Source organism: Lithobates pipiens, unplaced genomic scaffold (genome assembly GCF_037356315.1).
Source record: "Lithobates pipiens isolate NorthernLeopardFrog02 unplaced genomic scaffold, aLitPip1_a1.2 Scaffold_11, whole genome shotgun sequence".
Taxonomy (NCBI): domain Eukaryota; kingdom Metazoa; phylum Chordata; class Amphibia; order Anura; family Ranidae; genus Lithobates; species Lithobates pipiens.
This window is the reverse complement of record NW_027507696.1, coordinates 401,000-428,601: the sequence shown is the minus strand read 5'-3', so window position 1 is coordinate 428,601 and position 27,602 is coordinate 401,000. Positions and strand designations below refer to the sequence as shown.

The 27,602-nt window shown below is 45.1% G+C and overlaps 1 protein-coding gene across 10 annotated transcripts in view; it reads left to right on the top strand.

The window, feature by feature from the left end:
* Nucleotides 1-27,602, top strand: part of CACNA1B (calcium voltage-gated channel subunit alpha1 B) — a 495,135-nt gene that overhangs the window by 264,964 nt on the left and 202,569 nt on the right. For 6 of the 10 annotated variants that reach the window (XM_077467934.1, XM_077467933.1, XM_077467930.1 and 3 more), the window contains exons 12-14: nucleotides 18,846-18,896; nucleotides 20,435-20,644; nucleotides 26,372-26,484. In XM_077467934.1, the coding sequence (XP_077324060.1) occupies nucleotides 18,846-18,896; nucleotides 20,435-20,644; nucleotides 26,372-26,484 (374 nt within the window). The remainder of the gene's footprint in view (nucleotides 1-18,845; nucleotides 18,897-20,434; nucleotides 20,645-26,371; nucleotides 26,485-27,602) is intronic. The other 4 variants (XM_077467940.1, XM_077467939.1, XM_077467936.1 and 1 more) reach the window with 1 other exon arrangement.

The window sequence follows — 27,602 nt, the reverse complement described above, 5'->3', positions numbered from 1 at the left end:
CGCAAGCGGCGCAGGGCGCCGTGATACGCCGCACAGTCACCTGGGACACGTGACAGGTCCCAGATGACTGTGCGGCACGAGGGGAAGTGATGTCACCAGCCCGGGCAAGGAAGAAGGCAGACTACGAGGGACCCCCTAGCAACAGGTATTTAGAGATGAGTAAAAAAAAAATTTTTTTCCAATTATTTATTTTTTATTTTTTGGTGGAAACACCACTTTAATATGTATGTTCGAAGTTTTGTGTTCTCGAATCCTTCTTTGGAATGGGCAGTGTATTAGTGAGTGATGTATTTACTTAATATCTTTAGCCAATCAGCTTATCCCCTTTGTGTCTGAGTGACACGGCATTCCTGAATCTTTTTAGATTCAGTTGAGGAGGAGACGGAGTCGGGTCTCGTGAGGGAGTGTAAGTACAGGACTTATTAGAAAAGCAAACATAGGATTAATATTCTTTATTCCGTACACTACTCGTAATTTAGTAATTGTTACTTTTGTGAGATTGCCTTTTTTTGTTGATTCGTAATTTTCGTAGGAAATAAACTAAAATGATTATTTAACAGAATTACGAATTTCGAATCAATAAAAAAAACGGAATTACAAACCATTTCTTATCAAAGAAAATATAACCGTTACGAAAATATGAACCAAGTCCAAATATGGAACCTTGTGTCTTCCGAAATTACGAATCATTTTGTAGCAACGAAAATACATCCGTTCAGGGGTGGACTGACAACTCATGGGGCCCCCGGGCAATAGGAGATTATGGGGTCCCCAGACAATGCGAGATTATGGGGCCACACAGTATACAATCACACAGTATACACATAAATGTACACATAGTATACACAGACTTGTTTCTATTGGCTGAGAAGGTACTGGAGAGGTGGGGCAGCTATAATCTCAGGATTTTTAGACCAAAAGGATGTCGGTAAGGGGCATTTCAGAGACAGATGTAAAAAAAAAACAGATTTTTACATACTGTCCCTGGTTTTACTGAGGCTGGCAACCCTGATGGGGCCCCCTAGTGGCTCGGGGCCCTCGGGCAGTGTCCAAGTGGCCCAGTGGTCAGTCCGCCCCTGCATCCGTTACAAAAATACGAACGAGTCCAAATATGAAAACTCGCGTCTTACGAAATTACAAATCATCACAAATCAACGGAAACATAAAGGAACGAAACAAAACAATATTTTTTTTTTGTTGCGCACGTATCTAAAAATCAGATTTGCCCAGTTCTGCTTCACTGCATAGGCAGCAGGGTAACACAGCTATTCACTGCTATAGCTTTGCCGCTTCTGTGACACCTACCGCAATGCCCAAGAAAATGAATAAGCTATTGCACTTACTGAAACCCAACCATCATTTAACGGGGAACATAAGAGGGCCAGGAGAGTGGTAGGCAGGGGCGGACTGACCATTCAGCAACTCGGGCTCTGCCCGAGGGCCCCAGGCCACTAGGGGCCCCATCAGGGTTGCCAGGCTCAGTAAAACCAGGGACAGTATGTAAAAATCTGTGTTTTTTTTACATCTGCCACCTGAAATGTCCCTTGCCGACATAATTTTGGTCTAAAAATCCCGAGATTATAGCTACCCCACCTCTCCAGTACCTTCTCAGCCAATAGAAACATATCTGTGTCTACTGTGTGTACATGTATGTGTAACCTGTGTGATTTTATACTGTGTGTGTGTGTGTGTGTTTGTGTATTCTGTGTGGCCCCATAATCTCTGATTGCCTGGGGGCCCCATAATCTCCTATTGCCCGGGGGCCCCATGAGTCGTCAGTCCGCCCCTGGTGGTAGGGAACACCAGGTGAAGTGGATGCAGCTCGTCTCAGTCTTGAGATACTAATGCATGTATAAAAAACAAACACAAGAGGGCGCCTCCATCTAGGTGTAGCGATGTATCAAAAAAAAATATAAAAGACAATAAAAATGCACTCACTAGTTAAAAGTGGATCAAGGCTTGTCATAGACCCATATAGGCCTCCAAAGGACCACCGCAAGGGCTGCAGAGCTCTCTAGGCATGTGACTAGCTGAAGCAGAGTTATTGGTGGAAGTCCAGCTGAGCCGGTCAGGCTTCAGGTTGGAACATAAAGCATCAGCAACTTCCAGAACTGACAAGATGGCTGTGACTCCAAACAGAACGTCTCTCGGCTGGGAGAGGAAGCTATGAAGATAGAAGATGAATGTCTGAAATCTATTACTGCTGTCTGCAGGGTCAGGTTTTACAGGATCAAGAAATTGTAGGAATAAAAGGTGTGAATCCGACCCAGCCGTCGCCTGCGCGTGGAGTTTTGTTATTATGGATTACCTCTGTGTCTACCACCATGCCTTACAGTGGACAATGTTAACGTTATACAACCAATGATGGCCACCAGAGCCAGGGATTGTTGTTGATATAATTAAAAATAGATGCATGTCAGCACTGCAGATCCCTTGCATCCTCTTTACAGCTACATCCTTGTCTATATGCATGCTCCCCAGCAACTGCAGCACATCATTTCTCAGGTCATGGTGAACTCTGGACCTGCCATGTATGAGAGATTTATTCAAGTGAGAGGCACCACATGAGTTCTACTACATTTATAAGTATTACTTGTGGCAGTGTGGGGTCATGTTTGTCATAGCAGTATTGGTTAGGGTGATGGGAGAAAACAGCCCTGGGTACTTTTTTCTTTTTACTACAACAGTCTTCCTTTAAATGACAGCTCCAGTCTAGAGGAAAAGCTTTCACACATCCATTTTAATCAATCCTGATCAACATTTAATCCATTTTAATCTATCTTACTATTCAGTGAGATAGAATTCTCACGCTGAGAACTCAAATTAATGCCAGAATAATTACAGCCCAGATTTGAGTAACTGCATACTATTACAGGAAAACTATTATCAGGATACAATTTTCAACGTGGTAAAAAATTAATAAATTTCACTCTAAATTTAATAGGAAACGCACACTGCCTGTAGAATAATTCTGGGTGACCTTTCACAGAGACGTCTGTTCAGCCCAGTGGTGCTCAGCCATCGGCTCATGAGCCCAATGAGGCCCCTAGTACTACCACTGTGCCACTCCTAAAGCTACAGATCTTCTACTTCCATCTTCAATGGTTCGCCTCCTTCCTAGGAAATCGTTCACAGACAGTAAAACTAGGAGAATTCACCTCTGAATCCCGGGCGGTCGCTTGCGGAGTCGCCTTTGTCGTCAGTCCTCTTCAACATATACATCCGGCCACTCCTCCAAAATCATCAGATTTTTAGACCTCTGCTTCCACTCGTACGCTGACGACACGCAACTTTACCTCCGTATCACCGGACAAAGAGACCATCAACAACAACTAGAAAATTGCCTCAATTTAATAGAAGACTGGATGACCACCAACTCCCTCAAACTCAACGAATCAAAAACAGAGCTTCTTATCCTACACGCAAACCATAATTCCCGAACCAAGACCTCCTGGACACCACCCGCCATCTTTGCGCAGACCATCTCCCCAAAGACCAAGGCCAAGAGTCTCGGGGTCATCTTTGGGCATCCATTGACATTTGTGAGTCACATAGAAGAAGTGGTCAGTGGTTCTCACCATCTGCTACGCAGACTCATCCCTTTTATCCCAAAAGCCGCGTACACACGGGCGGACTGTATGGCCTACTTAGTCCGTCATACAATCCGACGGACAGTCCGTCCTACTTTCGAATGAACAGACTTGACCACACACGGATGCACAAACAGTCCGTCGAAAGCTTGCGCGATGACGTGTACAGCACGTACGACGGGACTAGAAATAGGAAGTCCAATACACAGCAATGCAACCTTCCGCCGTGTAAATCCTTTCTGAGCATGCGCCATTCTTAGTCCGTCCAACTAGCCTACTGACGAGCGGATTGTCCGCTGAAACCAAAGTACGACGGACAGAATTTAGAAAAATCCGAAATTCTTAGTACTCCGGACTGCACGCTGAAAAAGTCCGCTGAAGCCCACACACACGAGCGGACTGTCCGCTGAAATGTGTTTCGACTGACTAAGTAGGCCATACAGTCCGCCCGTGTGTACGCGGCTAAAGAATGACAAAGCAGTGGTAGTTGGAACAATCATTAATTCACGACTGGACTACGCAAACTCGCTTTACATAGGATTACCCCAATATCAACTTGTGCGATTACAACTGATCCAAAACACGGCGGCAAGGCTGATAACCCTGGGAATCAATCTCCCCTACCCTGAGAAGCCTACATTGGCTAACCATAAAGAAATCGGATCACATTCAAGACCCTCTGCCTCACCCACAAATGAGTGCATAGAGATGCTCCTCACTAATAGAGAAAATAAAACGCTACACTCCCAACCGCAGTCTTCGATCCTCTAACCTCCTCCTCATTCCCAAATCCCGGTACAAATGAAAGGGGGAGCGGAGATTCGCTGTCCAAGGACCACGGCTATGGAACGCTCTACCAACCAACATCCGCCTGGAAGAAAACCACCTGGCCTTTAGGAAAAAAACGTAAGACCTTCCTCTTCTAGAAGATGGACAACCAAGCTCTTCGCAGCGCCTTGAGGCGATTCAGTTCGCGTTGTGCTCTATACAAATATTGCACTCACTCACTGATCGATGTGAGATGCCGGCCATGTCTAAGGCTGGATTCACACCTAGGGCATTTTTAGTGCTTTTTGCATTTTGCAGATTTTGCACTACAGCCCATTTATCATGGTTTCCTATGGAACACGCTCTGTAGTGCAAATCTGCAAAATGCAAAAAGCACAAAAAATGCCCTAGGTGTGAATCCAGCCTTAAAAACAGCAAAATATGACTGCCACCCTGATTCCACAGCCAAATGGCTGCCCCAGTTAGGGCCCTTTCACACTGTTCTGTAAAAAAATCGCGGTAAAACCACATATGCGTTTTCCGGTGTGTTTTTTGGGTTGCCCGCACCTGTGAAAAATGGACATGTGACTCAAAAATGCAGCAAAAACACAAATTGTGCTGTGTTTGGCGCAAAATTGTGGTAAAATTGCGGTAAAATTTCCATTCATTTCAATAGGAAGCTGCATGTTTGGTGCAGTTTTCAACACTGCAGCATGCAGGACTTTTCACACCACTGCGCTGAAAAGTCCCACAGGGCTTAAAGGGAAATGTTTTTTCTTACGTTTTTTTTCCTGTGTTTTTACTCTGCAAAAAAATGCATCAGTGTGAAAGGGACTGAACTTATGGGTACATCGAAACTAAATTAATAGTATAGGCATGGGACTTTTAAGGCAGGTAGGATTTTGTGGTAGGATATAGCATTTATTCAAGTTTATTGTAAATATGGACCATATATTGTCTAATTTTAGTAGACTAATAAAATACAGTTTTATAAAACCAGTCGATCGCAGTACTGTGACAATTATGCATAGTGGTCTTTACAGCTCAACGTGTTTCTCGTATAAAGTCCTCTTCATCAGGAGCTATCAATATGGACTTTCAATAAATGCCATCTAAATTAAATAACAAATAAACTGTTGTACCATGATATGGTTACTCAAAAAGTCTAACATATTACATTGGAATATTCCCTCTCAGATCAGGGTGCAAGAGCCCGTAAGCATACATACAACCACAGGGGTCCCAAAAGTCCCTCTCCTCCTTCCCCTCATCCTCCAATGGAGTGTACTCCAGTACTCTGGGGGAGCAGCCACTGTAGACAAAACAATGTACCATATGTCGCTGCCTACTTCTGGGTTTAGGGCATGTGTATTGCACCCTCTACCCCCCCCTGTCAGCAAGTCCCGGGCAATGGTTGATGGCCGCAACCTGTTGACCCGCTGTGTGCAATCACAGCCCAGAGCTCATGCGTTATTAAACGACACAGAGGTCTGTAGGAAGGTAACAACCTGTCAGTTTCTCATCCCGAAACTGAGAGATCAGTTAGTAAGAGCAACACACTGTACACACATTACACATAATTAGGCACATATTCAACCCCTTTATTGCCCTAGATGTTAATCCCTTCCCAGCCAGTGTCATTAGTACAGTGACAGTGTATAGTGTTATTACTGATCACTGTATTGATGTCAGAAGCAGTCAGTCAATATTTTTTTATTGAATACGTTTTATAGCAGAAAGTAAAAAATATTGTTTTTTGGGGGGGGGGTTTTTCAATATATTCAGCATTTTTTCATTTATATATTGCAAAAACTTAAAAAAAAAAAAAAAAAAAAAACCCCAGTGGTGATCAAATACCACTAAAAGAAAGCGCTATTTGTGTAAAAAAAAAAAAAAGATAGAAATGTATTTTGTGTACAGCGTTGCATGACCGTACATTCGCCAGTTAAAATAGAAATAGTGCAGTGCTGAATGGCAAAAAATGGCCTGCTCACGAAGAGGGGTAAAGTCTTCCGGAGCTGAAGCGGCTAAGGACTGGTAACCCGCCATATATAACATTTTTGGTTTTGGGGTCAGATACACTTTAAAGAACTTTTTTTTGCTTTGCTGTCAGTAGCTGCAGTACTTTCTTAATCAATAACAGGGATGCAAACTCCTGATCCTCACACCTGGCCAGTGACTCCGCAGGTATTGCAACCAGTGAATCAGCTTGACAGCCAGACCACTAACATTTGCCAAAGCACAGGTCCGCAATGGCAAGCAATGTATACAGCATACAATGTAGCAGTATGTACAGGTTTCCCTTTAATTGGTTATAGTACAAGCAATCCTCTCCCTGATGCTATTAAGCAATTTGCAGCCCTGAGCTCATTAACTTCCACAGAAGAGCCAATAACAATACAAATGGCTCTCTGGATTGTAATTCATCTTATATCTTGTTATTGCATGTGAGATACTAGTGTAAAGGGTAGTGGACACTCATACACTCAGTGATCACACATGGTATTCTAGGTGCTGGTGTCTACCCTCCTCTTCTTGGTAATAGTGGGTGGTACCATTGCTTGCCAGGGGATAAAGCTCAACAGATGGGCATCTGATGGTAAGGTGCAGAATCAGTGTTACCAGGCTTTTAAAATGGGTGGAGTTGGTCCCTGTTGCTGGTTTTTCCAGCATGCAGACAATTTCTGCTGTAGTTGCATGTTCGTTGTTGGACTATAAACTGCACCTCAATTAAACTGTAACTGCACCTCAATTTCTGTTGCATTGCAAAGCCGTTACTTCCCCTGCTAACCCACAATACAAGATAACTTTACTGATCAATGAAGTGCTCTGAATGAGGACGGGCCAAAGCTATGAGTTGGATCAGAGTAGTGGCGGCTGGTGCTAAACTTTTTGGGGGGTGGCAAACCCCCCCCCCCCCACCCAGATCCACACGCACCCCTTCATGGTCACGGCACCTCAGCTTCTCCCGGCCAAGCTAATCCGCCTCCTGTCCCGATTGGATGGGAAGGGAAGCCAGAAGACAATAGCAAATATTGATTTGCTAGTGTCACGAGTGGGTAACCTTTTTCAAGCCAATTAGAGCCTCAGGCTCTAATCATGTGGCTTGACAAAAAAAAAAAAACTCACAGAAACCTATGAGTCTGGCATCCCCGCATGCAAACTAGGGGTCGGCAATGTAAGTGTTTTTTGAAATTGGGCTACAATCAACCCTTACCTTACACCACGTGTCAAACACGAGGCCTGCGGCCTGCGAGCAAGGCCACAAGGCCTGCGAGCCAAATCTGGCCCACCAGGCTGTTTCATGTGGCCCTTGCACCTCTCCTGCAACGGCAGCACTCTGCTGCCGACTGCTGAGACCAGGTGGAGTGGAGTAGAGGAGAGGACAGAACTACTCTGCCAGATCCTGTGCTTCTCCTTGCAATGTGGAGAGGCTCATCTCTGCCCCCCCCATCTGAGCAGTTGACAGCAGAGAGGAAGACAGATCCTGTGTTTCTCTGTGCAGCCACACACCCTCATCTCCACCTCCTTTGGTCTCAGCATTCAGCAGACTCCAGCAGCTGACTCCAGTCCTCCTCCAGACCCTGCACTTTCTGCTTCCCAGCTCCGCCCCCAGCTTCTTCCTGGCTGCAACACTAGCCAAGGGGGATGCACTGTGATGTAAGGGATGGTGGGGACTCTTGACTTCTGATGGTGGGGGGCAGGGCCGCTGATAGAAATCATGGGGCCCCATACAACATAACTGATAAGTCCCACCCTCAACCCCGCCTATGGCCCCTCCCCAGACCCTGCCTTGAAACAAAGTGCAGGAACAGGCTGGATGAAGTACATGTATGTAATCCAGTCTGCCTGTGCCACCCTGATGCAGAAAATGTACCGAGGACGGGCGGCAAGCAGTTAAAGGGAAAATGTTAGGGGTCGGTTCACATGACAGGTCTGATAAGGTCCCCCTGTCCATTTTTCAGGTGGGCCTGATCTGACCTTTCATTTACTACTATAGACCAATGGATCTAAACAGACTTGTGTTAATTTACACCCGCCTACCTCCAATCCGATCCGCTAAACAAAACAGAAAGGGATCCGTTCCCCTCCATCTAGTGGATCTGATTGGGGGACAGTTGGGTGTAAATGGACAGCCGGTGTGTGCACACAAGCCATCCTTAGAGCTGAGTGGACACAGCTCTGTCATCTGCCCATTCCTCTCGGCGGGGGATCAGTGGACAGATCCCCCACTGAACAAGTGGATTCTGCCCCATGTGAAAGAAGCTCTGATAACACACAGACAGCAGTCAGCAAGTGTTCTATCATGGCCTGTCAGTGTGTCCCAGGGCATGGCTGTTGGGTGCCGATTTTGTTAACTTATTGGTCACAAGTAAACAAGATCAGCACCCAACAGCCATGCCCTGGGACACACTGACAGGGAACCTCTACTGACTGCCGCCTGTGTGATACGGATGGTGACATTATAGGAATGTATACAGTACAGTGCACTGCATTATATCTTTCACCCACCCCCAGCAGTAGCCACAACTTCCGGCTTCCTCCTCGGTTTCTGGACCCTGTCAGCTGCCTGCCGCCGCCTGCCTCACAGCCTCCCGCTCACCGGCTCTCTCTTGGACCGACTACTGAGCGGAGGAAGATCACTCCGCCAGGGAAGGAAACAGATGGCCACAGCGGCAGGGCGGCAGCCAGGACTTTAAGCAGTTGGGTGGGCGCGGAATGCAATGCACATGCGTCCAAAACTGAGAAAAAAGTCCTTCCACTCCCACATCATCGGAGAGGGGGTCCAGAAGATAGCAATAATATACCCCTGACCTAGTAGGAGCGGCTGAGCGGGGGTGTACTTTAGAAAGCCAAATTCTTTGTTTTTTTTATTCTGCGCTGTCCCTGAGGCTGCTCGCCCCCCCCCCCCCCCCCTGCTGAGCTGAGAACGCTGGGCCCAGTACAAAAGGGGCAGTTGTACTGGCCTATCAGCGGCCCTGGGAGGGGGCAATGGGAAAAGTATGTAATTATTATGAGAATAGTACAATTCTATGCCAGTTGAAAAGGAGGGTTGCACACCATTGGTATCATGCACAAGAAACTTTTATCGGAGACTGCTCAGATAAAACACCATAGAGGATACTATTTGAGGGCAACCCCCAATGCTAATGTGGCCCAGTTTGATGCTCTTGCCTTACACTATCCAAAAATAACAAAAAGGTTTGGGTAATGCCGCGTACACACGATCAAATTGTCCGGCGTACTTAGTCCGCCGAAACGCATTTCACCGGACAATTCGATCGTGTGTAGGCTTCAGCGGACTTTCTCAGCGTAAAGTCCGGCGGACTTAGAAAGTATTTTTGCACTCCAATCTTTCCGCTGACTTGGGTTTCAGCGGACAATACGTTCATCAGTGTGCTAGTCCGGCGGACTAAGAATGACGCATGCTCTGAAGCAAGTACGAAAAGGAAGCTATTGGCTACTGGCTATTGAACTTCCTTTTTCTAGTCCCGTCGTATGTGCTGTACGTCATCGCGCTAGCAAACGCCGGACTTTGTGTGTCCGTGTGTGGCCAAGTCTGTTCGGTAGAAAGTCCGCCGGACTATTCGCCGGATTGTTTGCCGGACTAAGAACGCCGGGCAATTCGATCGTGTGTACGCGGCATTAGATACACTTGATCTAAATGTTATTTTCTAGTTAGCTGCATCAGTGGTGTTAGATGATTTCCATTCTTATGGTTTTCAAATAATGGAATCCCCCTTTATGTGAGGGAAGGCTTATCCTGAGTAACATATCCGATAGTCTTTACTGTATAAAACTGTTGACAGCAGAGAGCGGCTGACTGCGAAGTCACGAGCGATGGAAGCGTGAGGTTAAGGCGGCTGTTTATTCAGCAAAGAGACACCCACTGAATCTGCACTCACTGCCGGTGGAGAGAAAGCTCTTTGCAGGAACATCAGAAGAAGCCGAGTCCAAGATGCCCGCACAACCCTCACGCACGACGCTTCGGCCAGCTTGCCGGTCATAATGACATGAATCCAGGCTCCATTACAGATGGATTACTATAGACTGTGCCAGCCGCTCCAGCCCCCCCCCCACTCACCAATCAATGCCTCTTCGATCGTTTAGTTCCTGGAGGCGGACGGAGACTCCTGCTTTAACCCTTTGCCTGCTAGACTTTCATGGGCTCAGCTCAACCCCTCTCCCCTAGAAACCTTTTACACTGGTGCTTGCACAGGAATTGTGCACAACGGGTTACTTCAGTCCCTGGTTAATTTTTGTGAAAGGCGAGAATGTATACGTAGAGCGTGGCTAAAATCCTTTGCATATTTTAAGGGCCCTTTTCATTGTTAATACAAAAAGTACTATAGCAATAAGCCTGGGTTGTAAAAATTCATGTGTCTTTTCAAAGTGCAAACCGCACGCAGGTGAGCAGACCGTCAGTACCAAGAGCCCTCATGCTAGATGTCCGTGCCATCTCCCCCACCCCACCCCACCCCCCCTCACGTTCTGATAAACTGATCGAATAGGTCATGCAGGAACAAAGCAGGTAAAGCGCCTATATATCATAATATAACATTTCTCATTTTTGACAAGTACCATCAAAAATTAGATAAAACATAATTCATACCAAATCCTGAATATTCTACAGGACTTAAATATATAGACTGATAATGTCTAGTATACGAGGAAAGGGGTGCCCCTATAGAGCCTTTTGTGGGGCCAAAAAAACTATCGGTCCTGTCTGTCTGGTCCTTCACAAGTCTACCTGTCCAGAACCAATATTTATGATATGAAATGTAGACCTAGACCCCAAAAAAGGCTCTACAGGGGCACCCCTTTCCTCAAATATATAGACGGATAATGTCTAGTATACGAGGAAAGGGGTGCCCCTGTAGAGCCTTTTTGGGGGTCTAGGTCTACATTTCATATTATGAATATTGGGTCTGGACAGGTAGACTTGTAAGGGTTCAGACAGTTTTTTTTATGAATTATGTGTATTATCTGGTCCTTCACAAGTCTACCTGTCCAGACTCAATATTCATAATATGAAATGTAGACCTAAAAAAGGCTCTACAGGGGCACCCCTTTCCTCAAATGTATACTAGACATTATCCGTCTATATATTTATTTGAGGAAAGGGGTGCCCTTGTAGAGCCTTTTGTGGGGTCTAGGTCTACATTTCATATTATGTGCATTATCTATTGGTCCTGTCTGGTCCTTCACAAGTCTACCTGTCCAGACCCAATATTCATAATATGAAATGTAGACCTAGACCCCACAAAAGGCTCTACAGGGGCACCCCTTTCCTCAAATGTATACTAGACATTATCCGTCTATATAAGTCCTGTAGAATATTCAGGATTTGGTATGAATTATGTTTTATCTAATTTTTGATGGTACTTGTCAAAAATGAGAAATGTTATATTATGATATATAGGCGCTTTACCTGCTTTGTTCCTGCATGACCTATTCTTTCAGTTTATCAGAATGTGAGGGGGGGTGGGGTGGGGTGGGGGAGATGGCACGGACATCTAGCATGAGGGCTCCTGGTACTGAAGGTCTGCTCACCTGCGTGCGGTTTGCACTTTGAAAAACCACATGAACCACAAAAGTCTCTACAGGGGCACCCCTTTCCTCAAATAAATATATAGACGGATAATGTCTAGTATACATTTGAGGAAAGGGGTTCCCCTGTAGAGCCTTTTGTGGGGTCTAGGTCTACATTTCATATTGGGTCTGGACAGGTAGACTTGTGAAGGACCAGACAGGACCAATAGATAATGTAAAGGACCAGTTTTTTTTTAATGAATTATGTGCAAGTCTACCTGTCCAGACCCAATATTCATGATATGAAATGTCCCACAAAAGGCTCTACAGGGGCACCCCTTTCCTCAAATATATAGACGGATAATGTCTAGTATACAAGTCCTGTAGAATATTCAGGATTTGGTATGAATTATGTGTTTTATCGGTCTATCCAATCCATCCATCCTGTGCGTCTATTTGGACTTCCACAAAAGCACCTGCCTTGACCCAATATTTATGATCTAAAATGTAGACCTAGACCCAACAAAAGGCTCCTCTTTCCCCTGAATGCATACAGAAGGGTAATGTATGGCATACAGTCCCAGTAAAATATTTAGGATTTTATATGTATTATGTATTTTATCTGTCTATCCAATCCATCCATCCTGTCTGTGTGTCTATTTGGATGGCCACAAAAGTACCTGCCATGACCCAATATTTATGATCTAAAATGATTTAGACCTAGACCCCATAAAAGGCTCCTCTTTCCCCTGAATACAGAGATAGGTAATGTATTGTGTTTCGGTTTTTTTGACATAGAAACAAAGAGCTGGTAGAGAAATGATTGGAGAGGAGAGCCTTCTGTTTGTTGAGTCATACACAGACATTGGACGTGGCAAAATCCTCTTATTCCTTCCCGTTGTTGTAGCCTCGGCACGTACCGGAGTTTCTGCTCCATCGGCCAGACTCATGAATAATGAACTCTGGACAGGCAATGTATAATTAAGGTGGGAAGTGTCTCCCCAGATTTAAGGACACCTTCGATTGGGCCTGCGGTTAACAATGTTACTGGCTGATTGCGGATTATATAGCCGCTGCTAATGTGATCAGGAAAGACACATCCATTATAATGACGACGTAGAAGTAACCGATCCTTTCATCTCATAAGATTTATCACATCTAGAGAGACATCCAGGCTAAAGAAAAATGTTTTATTAAAACATAAATAAAATTAAAAAAAAGACCAGGAAATAAAATAAAGTGAGAAGGCCATCTGTTTACAATGAAGTCAGCGCACTGAACCAAAGAAAATGGAAGAACTCCTGTCAAATGCCTAAGCCCTTGTACACACGGTCGGACATTCCGATGGAAAATGCCCGATCGGATTGTGTTGTGGGATAATCCGACCGTGTGTGGGCTCCATCGGACTGTTTCCATCTGAATATCCAACCGACAAAGTTTTAGAGCTGGGCCATAAAATTTTCCGACAACGTGATCAGATCGGACTTTGTCCGATCGAAATTCTCTACAAACGATCGGAAAAAGTGCCACGCATGCTCAGATCAAATTCCTAGGCCAAAGCTATTGGCTACTAGCCTGAACGTAGTCCCGTCGTAACTAAATAACGTCATCACGTTACATACGATCGGCTTTTCCGACAACTTTGTCCGACCGTGTGTATGCAACACAAGTTTCGGACAAAATCCGACGGATTTTGTTGTCGAAATGTCTGACCGTGTGCACAAGGGCTTAGAGATATCACTACATCCAGACATGGTACCGCTAGGATCCAGAACATACTTAAATTGTTACTAAACCCACAACCGTAAAATCAGTCTGTATATACAGTAAAGCATGCTTATATTCCCTGTGGAACCTAAGGGGTTAATCCTCCGCATTGTGTAAAAAGGCTGTTTGATCCCATCTTCTCTGATCCTCCCCATCTTCCACTGTCCCCAATCCATCTCCTGATAAGACAGAGCCACTCTGCACATGCTCCGTTTGGTGTGTATTGCTAGAGAGTTTTTTTTCTTTTTCTTGGGAGGGTGCATGTGATCAGCACAGGACCAATCAGCACTGTCCAGACAGAGGGTCAGGGGGTCCTGCAGCCTTATAGGACAATCAGGGGAGAATGAAAACTCCTCCTACAAGCTTTAACCAGACAATGATAGAAGTCACAAGACTGCTATATACTGCTGGTGATAAAAGGTATTTAGCAGTTTATATTTACTAAAATAATTCCATTTCCGTGTTCTGTGTACTGTGGAAGACCAGATATGTTGAATGCAGGCTCCTGGGTTTGGTAGCATTTTAAGGATTTGGTAAGATTTTTTGCATTCTACAGTTAGATATTCAATAACAAATTGTTAAAGCGTATGTAACCCTAAAAAAAAAATAAAAAAATAAAATAAAATAATGGATCATGTTCCTTTTAAAGCATGTTATACAGCACAGTGCTTGTGCTGTGTAATTTGGCCTCTTGTATCACCTGGAATACTTGGCTGATCCTGCCTGGTTCTGCCCTTTATCGTGGCTGCTGAGCCCTGACACCGTGGTCCTTTTACATGCCTCCGTCATCCACAGCTCTCATATGTCCTCCTCTAACCCCCTCCCTGCCTCTCAGCTCGTGACAGCGCCCTTCCTTCTCCTCCTGCTGCTAAATAACTTTTACCTTTTTATGCAATCCTCTGTTTCCTAATACTATGTGCCCGTGTGTGTGCTTTATACCTTATTTCAGAGCAGCTTGTGACTGGCTGCCTCTCTCCTCCTCTCCTCCCGACTGACATCAGAAGGGATTCTCCGCCCTTCCCGCTGTAGCAGTCAGATCAAGACGGGGGAGAGGCGGCCAGTCACGTGAGCACCGAGAGACACTCTGAAATAAGGTATAGACGGCTTTTTTTTTATATATATATATATAAAACACAGACACTGGGGCACGTAGCATTAGGAAACAAACGGATTGTTAAGTCCTCTTCAAACAATCCCCTCTAAGCATCTTGTTACCTAATATGTTACAGTAGGTGAAAAGGGGTCATGTAAATATCAATTTGATTTGTGTACATTTACATGCATTGTATTTATGCCTTGGATAAAAAAAAAGCAGGTGTCTTAAAATGGTTTCTTGCGTGACATGCAATTTAGGGCTAGTTAGTCCCAAACGAAGTGCCCAAGTTAAAATGCCTCCCCCCACAAATGTGATTATTATTGTATCCTTTACCTAACAATAAATTTTGACAATGCTCCCATATTTATACTTGCCTAATCTTCCATATTTTCATGAATGCATTTCATGTGCACAGTTGTGAATACACCCTCTAGTGGTCATCTGTATATCATGCTTTGTGATTTTCTCTTCTTCCAAGTAGTGGTTATCTGTAAAGCAAGCAATGTGACTAATCTCTCACCCCCCTCTAGTGGTCATCTGTATATCGAGAAATTAGATTTATCTATACCTTGCTCCAGTGATCATTTATATAATAAACAGTGTGATCAGCACCCCTACCTCTAGTGGTCATTTATATATTAAGCAAGTCCCGTGAGTGCCTCTAACCCAGTTTTGGATTTATAATATTAAGCAATGTTATTTAGCTTTCCTTAGCTCTACTGTGTATCAAGCAATGTGATTTGTGCTCCCTCTTTCTAGTGGTCATCTGTATATATGAAGCAGTGTGATTTTCCTCCCTCCAAATATCGGTCCTCTGTATAATAAGCAATGAGATTAACACTGGCATTCTCTAGTGGTGGTCTGTATATCAAATAATGTGACTCTAGTATTTATCAGTGTCAGTTGATCATAATTGATTACTGCAAGGTGCTGCTGCGTTCTACTTGTGTAACCTGCACCTCCTCCATCACATTTATCACTTGACTTGTAAGAGGACCACCAAACAGGGTAGTTACAAGAATGTTAAAACTTCAGGGAGCTAAGCTACCTCAGACTCATGGATGGCCCTGCTAAATCGAAGTTGCCCGGAGGGCTTTGAAATATAAAATAAAAAAAGGGATCCTTAATAAAAATAAATAACGAGAAAAGTCTAATAATCAGGACAACAAGAGATTGTCCCCAAACTGTAATTTTTATTTTGCTGGCTCACTTGGGGCCCTTTTTTTTTGATGGTCACTTTGGAGTGATTTACTCTCACTTCTTGTTTTGGATATGGGACAGGAAGTGAAGGGAAATCCCAATGGGACACACATCTCAACCCCCCTCCCCCCCAAGAGAAACAGCCTTCTTTACTGTATTCAAAATGGAAAAAGAAATTTTAAGTAGAACTCTAAAATGGCCTAGTATCAAAAAATGGAAATCACCAGTAGAGATGAGCTCAGGCACGTTGGAATCTTAGTCTAAATTCACCAGAATGTACAGTGCTTTGAAAAAGTATTCATACTCCTTGAAATTTTCCACGTTTTGTCATGTACATTTAAGTTTTTTGGTTGTAACATGACAAAATGTGGAAAATGTCAAGGGGTACGAATACTTTTTCAAGGCAATGTACTTGGTCATTCATAAGTGGGCCAGGCATTCCCTGCCCTGCAGCTGCACATATCTAAGATGCATGCGCTTATGATTGGCCAAGTACATTGATTTAGCAGGGCCATCCATGAGTCTGAGGTAGCTTAGCTCCCTGAATTTTTAACATCAAAGTTGCCCGGAGGGCTTTGAAATATAAAATAAAAAAAGGGATCCTTAATAAAAATAAATAACAAGAAAAGTCTAATAATTAGGACAACAAGAGATTGTCCCCAAACTGTAATTTTTATTTTGCTGGCTCACTTGGGGCCCTTTTTTTTGATGGTCACTTTGGAGTGATTTACTCTCACTTCTTGTTTTGGATATGGGACAGGAAGTGAAGGGAAATCCCAATGGGACACACATGTCAACCCCCCTCCCCCCCAAGAGAAACAGCCTTCTTTACTGTATTCAAAATGGAAATTGCCATTTTAGAGTTTTACATTTTTTGATACTAGGCAATTTTAAGTAGATCACCAGTAGAGATGAGCCCAGGCCCGTTGGAATCTTAGTCTAAATTCACCAGAGCGAGTCTGCCAGGAAGCTGTTAATGTACAGTGCTTTGAAAAAAGTATTCATACCCCTTGAAATTTTCCACATTTTGTCATGTTACAACCAAAAAGCGTAAATGTACATGACAAAATGTGGAAAATTTCAAGGGGTACGAATACTTTTTCAAGGCACTGTACTTGGCCAATCATAAGCGCATGTATCTTGTATATGTGCAGCTGCAGGGCAGGGAATGCCTGGGCTGTTTATGACTGACCAAGTACGTTGATAACTTCCTAGCGTGATTGCTCTGGTGGGTTTGGAAGAGAATGCAAACCATCCTAGGCTCATCCCTAATAACCAATGTAGCTCTAGCCTAAATTTCCCAGCCGTAAGCCTAATACACATGATGAGATTATCGGACCAACGATTGTCTGTTTTTTTGGGGTTTTTTTTGTTTTTTTTTGCATGCTAGTCTGCATGTCAAAAATGGATAGGTTACTAAAGTACAAAAATTCTCATATGGCAGAATAAAAATTTGGACGTGATGTATTGTATTTTCAGATGAAAACTGTACTGATTACACCAAAATGATAAGATCTGGTATCGCGCGAGAAAAATTTTCGTGTTTGTCCCTTCAGAAGATTATAGGATGAAAGCTGTGTACTAATGATCAGATTATCATACAATTGGTACAAAAAAATAACGCTTTTGAAGCATTTTCTGATCATGTGTATGGGGCTTTAGGCTACATTGACATGGGCAGTTTGCATATTTTTGCTGCAAGAATTTGCAGGGAATGCTGTGTGAGCAAACAAGCAGGAGAAAACTCTGGATAGCCGCACACTGGAAAAAGACTTGAAATCCCATCTTTAATTAAAACAACGTGGGTCACATCAAAACAAAGTCAAAAAATCCACAGCAAAAGAATAACAGGGTACAGCAAAAAAACCTGACGCGTTTTGCACCATAATCAGTGCTTACTCATACGCACTGTAAGCACTGATTACAGTGCGAAACGAGTCGGTTTTCCTGTACCCTGTTATTCATTTGCTGTGGATTTTTTGATTTTGTTTTGATGTGACCCACGTTGTTGAAATCCCATCTTTAAAAGTCTTTTTCAAGTGTGCGGCTATCCAGAGTTTTGTCCTGCTTGTTTGCTCATGGTGTGTGTGTGTAATGGTCAGCACCTGGGGACTCATCAATAGGAGACAGAGCTTCAGTCCTCGAGGATTACTTTGGAGCGGTGGTTCATCCTTTCTAGCAAAAATATGCAGCCATCCTTAACTGTTCACACAGGATGTGATAATCGCCCATGTGAGTGTCATTTTACTGTTGTCGTGAAAAAAAACATTTTTAAATTTGCTTAGCAGCCCAGCTTTGATTTACTGTACACATTGCTTTTGTAGGAGCAAAGCCTGACCTGCCTTGTGATTTGTTAAAATAAGTGACTTACTAAAACGAGTTATATGATCTCTTAAAATTCAAAAATGCTGTCTAAAACAAAAAAAAAAAAAAAAATTAAAAACAAAATATTTAAAATTACAGTAGGGTAATTGCTTAAATCTGTGTTAATATCAATTTTCTGCAATCCCCTGCCCTCAGGGGAGCCAATCGGGATCTATGTAGTGCACATGTGCTGATAGGGACCAAGCTGATAGGCATAGAGAAACCAAATGACCATCACCAGTGTGATGCTTTTCGTTCATTGTCCAAAGAAAAAAAGAATACCCTCCTTGTTTAATGGGACTATTTAAAGTAGCAATACAGACAAATGAGCTCCAAACTAGTATAGAAAAATAATTAACAAATCTTTATTATATCAAACATTAATAATTAAAAGTGTTTAAAAAACATTGCACCTAGAAACAGAATACAGAGATTACAGCATGAGTGTTTGAACATCATATAGCAAAAAAGGACTACAGAGACATCCGACGCGTTTCGAATAATGCAGTATTGTATATCTTCTTCAGGGATGCTCTTATGTAGAAAGAAGGAAGATGTTCTACAAAGTAAACCATTAGGTAAGTATACATCTAAAAATGACATAAGTATACAACAATAGCCAAGTCACATAGAATAATGCAACTCACCATGCTGTATGGAGTGATGTGCAGACGCAGAGCTTTCTCTCACAAAACACACCACAGGGGGGGGGGGGGGGGGCAATGGGCCCGGTCGGACCAAAAGCAGTAGGTTAGCTGAGGGAGCCCAGTAGGCTGGAATCTGCAAACAGGTGGTCAAATTAATAATAAAGAACAAAAAAGCATATATGAATATATACAGTATATGTTCATATCAAAATGACATGCAAACAGATTTCATATTACAGATTAATATTGACGTTTTACCTTTCCTTTTGCTCACATAGGGAGAAGGATCAATTCAAAAGATTGTTGGTGCAATCATGCAGGATGCATTGTGAACCCGTGCTGAAGTAGCTGCTAACAGGCAGTCTATTGTAGCTTGTTCGCTACCATTCTGTAATAGCAAGCAGAGAAAGCCCCATAAAAATCAATGCAAGCAAAGCAGCATTGTATAGGGCAATAACAAAGGCTGACCACGCCAGATAGTAGCAAAGGAAGAAGTATTTAAAAATTCTGTCATTGCATACCAGAGGCAGATCTGCACAGCACATGGAGCAAGTCGGGCTCCTGTGGTGACAATTAGGCTGCACCTGCTGCAGAGTTTAAATAATCAATCAGGGATTGAATTAGGGCCAATCAAATAAAGCAGGAGCGACTTAGCAAGGTGGGTCATCAATGCTGTGTGTTGCTATACTCCTACCAGAGGACACCCCCCGCGGGCTCCACCCTGTCCACTGTGTGGGGTGCAGGGCCGGTGCTACCACTTGGCAAAATATGCAGCCGCTTAGGGCACCCTACTGCCTAGGGCACCCGGCCACTGGGGTTCCTGCTCGCTTCTCTCTGTGGAAAGCAGCTAAGTCTCAGCATCAGCAGGCAGCTCCATTCGCACATAGTGTCAGAAGTGCAGCAGTGGCAGAGGACTGTGTCCCGACTCCCAAATGAATGGAAGCAAGCAAACATTCATTGATGGGCACTGGTGAGGCTGCATTGAAGGGCGCTTGTGAGGCTACATTTGATGGGCACTGGTGAGGCTGCATTTGATGGGAGCTTCATTAAAAAGGTGGGGTATACATGGCAGGGATAAGGGGGTGGAGCCAAGAGGGGGCGGCAAAATTAGGTTTCGTCTAGGGTGTCAAAAATCCTTACACCAGCCCTCGTGGGATGTCACGCGTCGATGCATATGGAAGCTGGGAAACACGGGTAGCCAGAGCCGAGGACAACCAAGCCTCGCTCTTAACTCACAACTTCACCGGTTAGCAGAACGGAGGTGTGCTTCATGACCAAGTTTTGTTGTTGCTACAGTGAAAGTCAGGCACCTGGCTGTGCTGTCTGGCAGGGTACATTTAGCAGAGGAATAACTGTACAGATTTACATATAGTTAGGAAGGATCATCATCTCCCATATACTGTATGTAGTTCAGCTGTATTTTTCTTGCTTGCCAAGAGTTTGCCTGTAATGATTCCTTCTATCTACAGGATCCCCCTTTGCCCGGTCAAGCTTGAAAAGTGGAAAAAACGAGAGCTCATCCTACCTCCGCCGCAAGGAAAAGATGTTCCGGTTCTTCATTCGCCGCATGGTTAAGGCACAAAGCTTTTACTGGTTTGTGCTGTGCGTGGTTGCATTGAACACACTTTGCGTTGCCATTGTACACTACAACCAGCCAGCGTGGCTCACCAAAGCCCTGTGTAAGTAGCTGACTCCACACTACTTGTTAGTCCTAATATTAATAAATGGTTTAAGGTTCTTGCAGAAAGGTAAGAGTTCTTTGCCCACAATCATTCCTTAAGGAGGGGTTTTTCAGTCCCCCTCCCCTTAAAAAAAAATTACAATACTGTAGCTGCTGATTTTAAATAAAAGGATACCTACCTGTTTAGGAATCCAGTGTTTTCCTCACCAGGGCTGGTTCTTCACCAGTCTTCAGGTCCACAGTGGCTCTATGCCAGCTATGACTCCTTGTGCCTTCATAGCCATGCGTGAGCCGTGCTGCGCCCTGTGACTGGTTCCACAGCCTCCGAGGACCTGTGATGTGTCCCAAGAGGCTGCAGGCAGAGGCGGGGGGGGGGGGGGTTTAACTTCAAAACCAGGTTCTCATTCCCCCTCCCCCCCCAAAATGTTCAAAAGTTGGGGGGAGGAGTTGGAAAAGTGGAACTTCCCTTTAGGGGGTAGTTGCTCCCCCGCCCCCGTGCTCCAGCACAAATGTGACTGTGTGCTTATGTCCCGCACACATATGTAAACTGTAATTGCACCAGGCATGTGAGGAATCGCCACAAACATTAGAGAGGGATCAGTACTTCTAGTGCCAGAGCTCACATTTGAATCTAAACTGGTACCCTGCAAAGCATCAACCAGGTTTTCTTCGGATGTTGTTAGGGATTCCTTGAGCTACGAGCAATTTCTGCCTCTCAGATATGTTCCCACTGACACCATTGAGCCTTTTAGCTGTCTGTAAGGCGGATATTCTTCCCATTAACCACAAGTGTAAGGAGCATTCTTTCCACGGATCATCGCACTAATGTATCGTGAGTTGTAGATATAGTCATTTTTAGCAGGGGGTTCCCCCGAGACCGGAAAGTTATTACAAGGTTTCCTCTGGTTGAGAAAGGCTGCTGTGAAAGATTTTAAAGCGTCACCATTTCACTGGCATGCCAAATTTTAAATCTTGACATGGTTTGGTATCTATTTACTTGGTGTGACGGAACCAATCCCTACACTCCGCTTGAGTGCTTACGTCAGTATGCCGCTTCCTAAGTCTGAATATAGATATCAGATATTCCAACCGCTCACAAGCATAAAACAAGACGACACTTGCTTAGCTGCTCAACATGGACTGATTTATTAGAACCAAAATGCCAAGTATTTATAATACAGTAGAAGACTAAAACCTAACCTAATTAGCATGAGCTAATTATCTAATTATCTAATCATTGACCCAGACTAGTTGTCAGTGAGCTAGGAGACAAGTCTTACCCTGAAAAGTCCCATCTCTCAGATTGACTATTCAATACACATTACCATAAACATAAACACAAGGTTAATTAGCACAAACAACAATGTGTGGAATACTCTTACAAGCCAGACTAGACTAATTTACACAACAGACAGGTGGCTGGAGTTGATGACATTTGCATCTAACAGTTTGTGTCCCAACAGTGTGATTCAGTCTATTGCTAATATGGCAAATACATATCCAGAGTCTGTGTGTCTTGGGGAGCGGCATGGACCTGAATCCAAGTAACCCCACCTCAGGGGTCCCCAGGCATACAGCTCACAAAGAGCACTGTTCCCCCAAATGCCAGGGCCCATAATCGCAAGGCAAGAGGCTCGCATTCTGTCCCCTCCAACAGCCTCTGTCCCGGCTAGGTCTGTCACACTTGGCATAACATCATCTTTTATAATTTAGTAAAAATGGGTCATATATTGTATTTGTGTGCACTAAAATGCATTTAAGTGTATTTTTTTTTTCCTGACGATTTGCTTTTGCTAAACGGCTGCGCAAATATCACGTGACATAAAAATTTGCATCAACAGCCATTTTATTCTACAGGGTCTCTGCTTTCAGAAAATATATAATGGTTGGGGGTTCTAAGTCATTTTCTAGCAAAAAAAAAATCTGATTTACCTGTATGTGAAAAATTGCAAAATTAGATAAATAGAAAAGCCTCAATGTAGAAGAAAACTCCCAACTATTCTTAAAGCGGAGGTCCACCCTAAAGTGGACCTTCCGCTCATCAGAACCCTCCCCCCCTCCGGCGCCACAATTGGCACCTTTCAGGGGGGAGGGAGGTGCAGATACCTGTACAGTACAGGTATTCTGCACCCACTTCCGGGATAGCTCTCTGCGGAAAGGGGCGTAGATTACGCCCCTTTCCGCAAGTGCCCGCCGCTTTCCGCAAGTGCCCCGCTGCCTGCTGGGAAACACACAGATCCCAGAGGCAGCGGGGACCGCCCTTATTGCACAGCGCGGCTCGCGCATGCGCAGTAGGGAACCGGGAAATGAAGCCGAAAGGCTCCATTTCCTGATTCCCATACCCAAGATGGCGGCGGCAGCACCCGACAGACGATCTAGAGATCGGCTTCGGGTGCCGACATCGCGGGCGCGCTGGACAGGTAAGTGTCACTATTTTAAAAGTCAACAGCTGCAGTATTTGTAGCTGCTGGCTTTTAAAAAAAAAAAAAAACGCGGAGTCCCAGGGAACTCCCGCTTTAAAATGTTTCATCCCACCTCTTCCTACCTAAACTGCATAACCTTTACAAAAAGATCTGTGCACTTACCGATTTTTAATCCGAGCCCGGCAGGCCACATGATCCTGCAGCTTTGTGTAAGGGACAATGGCTGTGAATTCAGGGAGCAATAATGCCACCCACAGGGTCCCATGGACAAGTCATTCTTGGCACTCTCTCCATTGCACAGGGGAGTTGGAGCTGTGGGATCACATGACTTGTCTGAGGCGGAAGAAAAATGGGTAAGTACAAATATCTTTTTACATAGGTTAAGCAAGATAGGAGGAACGTGTTTAAGAATAGGTACAACTATGCCACGTACACACGAGCGGAATGTCCGACAGAAAAAGTCAGACGGGAGCTTTTCATCGTATATTCCGATTGTGTGTGTGCCTCATTGGACTTTTTACGGCAAAAATTATGACGAACCTAGAAATAGGAATTGGTTCTAACATGTTCTATCGGGAAAACCGCTAGTCTATATGCTGTTCCGACGGACCAAAAACGACGCATGCTCTGAAGCAAGTATGAGGCGGAAGCTATTTGCTACTGGCTATTGTACTTCCTTTTTCTAGTCCCATCATACGTGTTTTACATCACCATGTTCTTGACAGTCAGACTTTGGTGTGATCGTGTGTACGCAAGACAGTTTCAGCGGAATTCCATCAGAACTTCGTCAGAAAAACCTTCATGCCACGTACACACGCTCAGCGGCGGACCAGAGTCCGCCTGACAATTCACCCGTGTGTGAGCTCCGGCTGACCTTTTCTTTCCAAAAGTCCGGCGGACTTAGAAAGAAGTTTTGACTCAAACTTGTCCGCCGGAATCCGGCTGCGTGTGTGCCAGTCCGCTGGACTTTTAAAATGAACGGACCTGCCTCCGGGACTGTGATATCATAAGGGGGCGGGGTCACCATGTTACATCATCCGGTGAACCCGCCCATTGTCCCTGTACAAGTCGCCGCACAACGCATCCCTGTCTTCGTGGCCAGAGAGAGCGTTGAGTCAACATCTCAAGGAAGAAGAAGAGAAGGCGGCGACAGAAGACCGGGCCACTGCTAGTAAAAGAGCTGGAAGAAGAAAGCAGAGGCCCAGCAAGAAGAACCGAAGAGGGGGAGAAGACCACCAAAGAGGGGGACAGGACCCCCGAAGTCGGAAGAAGAGGCGGCGGCGGCAACAGAAGACCATGCCACCACTAGTAAAGAGCTGGAAGAAGAAAGCGGAGGGCCCGGCAAGAAGACCCGAAGAGGGGGACAAGACCTCCGAAGTCGGAAGAAGAAAGCCAGGCTCCTTCGCTAGTAAAAGAGCTAGCAGAAGATAGCGGAGGAGTCCGGCGAGAAGACCCCCCAAGACGGAAGAAGACCCCCGGAGCTGTGCAATCAATTATTTTAAAAACGTGTTTTTTCTTTACACTTTTTTTCACCAGGTGAATGGGTAGGGGTACATGGTACCCCAGTACTCATTCACATAGGGTGGGGGGCCGGTATCTGGGGGGCCTCTTATTAAAAGGGGCTCCCGGATTCCGATAAGCCCCCCACCCGCAGACCCCGACAACCAACGGCCAGGGTTGTCGCGAAGAGGCCCTTGTCCTCATCAACATGGGGACAAGGTGCCTTAAGGTGGTGGGGCCGCAGGGCCCCCTCTTCCCCGAAGTACCCCCCATGTTGAGGGCACGAGGCCTGGTATAGCTCAGGAGGGGGGGCGCTAAGGGTTTGATATGGACTTTGGGGGGACCCCACGCTGTTTTTTCGGCATAGGGCTTCCCCTTTCAGTCCATACCAGGTGACTGGGCCATTGACTTCCTTCGCTAGTCCCGTCTACCTGGAGCCGCGTTTTGAAATAAACAAACTTGCCCACACATGGAAGAAAGTCCGTTCATTTTAAAGTCCAGCGGACTCCCGCCATAGTCCGACAGTTTGTCCGCCGCACCTAGTCCACCGGAAACGTCCAGTCGTGTGTGGGCGGGTCCGCTCGTTCGGAAAGTCCGGGCGGACCTCCGCTTCAAAGTCCAGCGGTTTGTCCGCCGGATAGTCCGATAGCGTGTACGCGGCATCAGAGTTTATGCGGGAAAACCGGTCGTGTGTACAGGGCATTAGGCTTTTCTTACACTTGAAAGGGAACTTATGGTTATACTATGGACATTTACATATTGTTAATGAGCTTTAAGGCTCCATTCACATTAGTGCATCTCCAAAGCTGCACAAATTCCAGTGTGACTTTGATCTGGATTGATACTGAATGGATCTAAGGTGTATCAAACTTCGCACAAACGTAGTGGAGGCACCTAAGTCACGCCAATTTGAATGGGTGCTATTGAAAAGAATGGGGTGAGACTTTATTTATGTCGCTTTGGACATCAAAGTGCTATTTTGTACACTTCAAATAATGTGATTGAGGGATTGATTGGGTTAAATCGTGGACCACACCGTCCCCTACCACAGTCATAAGGAACAGCTGCCGCAAAGGTAAAGAGCTCCAGCAGCTGTCCATTCCAGTATGAATTTGGCCCAATAGCTTTGGTGTTTAACCAAATTTTTTTTGTAGCCCAATATATCAATGTATTCTGTCAATGGATATCAGTGGCGGCCCGTCCATTAGGGGTGCAGGGGGCGCCGCCCCCCTAATCCATGCGCCTGGTCCCTAATCTACATGCAAGGTGCCGAATGCATGAATTCCAATGGATTTTTTTTTTAAGCACGTGATTAGAGTCTGAGGTTCTAATTGGCTTAAAAAAGGGTGGGCTTGGGGATGCAGAGCACTGCACCCGAGCCAACCCAGTTGTATGACAATAGCAAATTAATATTCGCTATTGTCTTCTTGATTGGCCGGCCAATCAGGAAGTGGTTCTTGAGTCCAGATTGGCCAGGCAGTCCCAGGACACACTTCCTATTCAGCCGGGAGGAGAAGCAACGGCCCCAGCTCTTCCCTGGAGCGAGGAGCAGCATCTTCCTTTTATGTCTCCCAAGGGGGGGGGGGGGACTGATGGCCGCCATCCGTCTCCCGTAGGGCACTGATTGCTGCTGTCCGTCTCCCATATGGGAGGGGGGCAGTTTTGTTTTCCGTCCCCTCCCCCAAAATATTAGCCACCAGCCACCACTGATGGATATGGTATTTTTGTAAAGCAATACCAGAAATAAAAGAATTAAAATGAACCCTATCTAATTCTTGTTTGTTTGTTTTTTTTTTTTACAGATTTTGCAGAGTTTGTTTTCCTAGGCCTCTTTCTAACAGAAATGTCCCTGAAGATGTATGGTCTGGGTCCTCGGCACTACTTTCACTCATCTTTTAACTGTTTTGATTTTGGGGTGAGTTTTTCTATCACTTAAAACATTGATCTATACTAGAGACTGAGAGCTGTCTATGACAGTTCAGTCACTGTGCTGGGAGCGTGCAGTGAGTGATCTCTCAGCACAGTGCAGGCACCGGCATCTTAAGATAGGGAAACCTTGTTTCACAGCCGGTTACCACTGTGCATGTGTGAGCCGGGCTGTGCTTTGTGAATGGTCCCAAAGTCTTCTGGGCCCTGAGATGTGTCCCGGAAAGGCTGTGGGGGCCAAACTTTGTCAATCTGAGCAGGAGAGGGAGCAGGTACCTATCAAAATCAGGCTATCACCCCACCCTCCCCAGCAACTTCCAACAATTAGCCCAGTCCACTGGGGCTGCATATTAACGTACGCTTTGAGTGAAGGTTTTTTTTTTTATGTGGGGCCACATATTTGCGTATCTCCCTTTGTGCTGGCGCTCCCAGCACAGAACTGAAGAAAACGGCTGCACACCAAAGAATTAATCCAACGTGTTTATTTCCAAAACATGACACTTGACAGCCACAAGGACAGGGTGTCAGGTCACCTTGAGGCGCACCGTAGGGATCAGGAGTGCACCGCAAGGTTGTGGACCCTACGGCTGACTGCTGAGGTACGGGAGACAGGTGGTGAGGATGGACTTGGGTGCAACTGGCTCCAGGTCGTGACCCCCAGGGCCCCCCAGCTCACACCCACAGTAGGCAAAAGGAGGATAGGGATGGTGAGGGACAAAGCCAAGGTTGGGGCCACAAGCAGACAGGAATAGTCAGGGACACGCCAAAAGGTCAGGATCACAGGCAAACAGGGATAGTCAAAGACACGCCAAAGTCGGTAACGGAACAACAGAAGAGCACACGGCAGGTAACAGGAAGCTAACACACAAAGGAATACACAATGGTTGATCAGCAAGGATGGCCTGCAGTGCACAGGTTAATATAGAGTTCTCTGATAGGAGCTAGGGTGGAGTCATGCCAGAGGGTGGATTACAAAAGCAGTCAGGTGAGGGTCGGCTGGTCTCTAGAGATGAACACATGGAAACAGGTAAGCAGACCAACTCTATTGCATAACCATGACACAGGGTTACAGGACCCAGGAGGTGACGCGTTTCACACTGAACACAG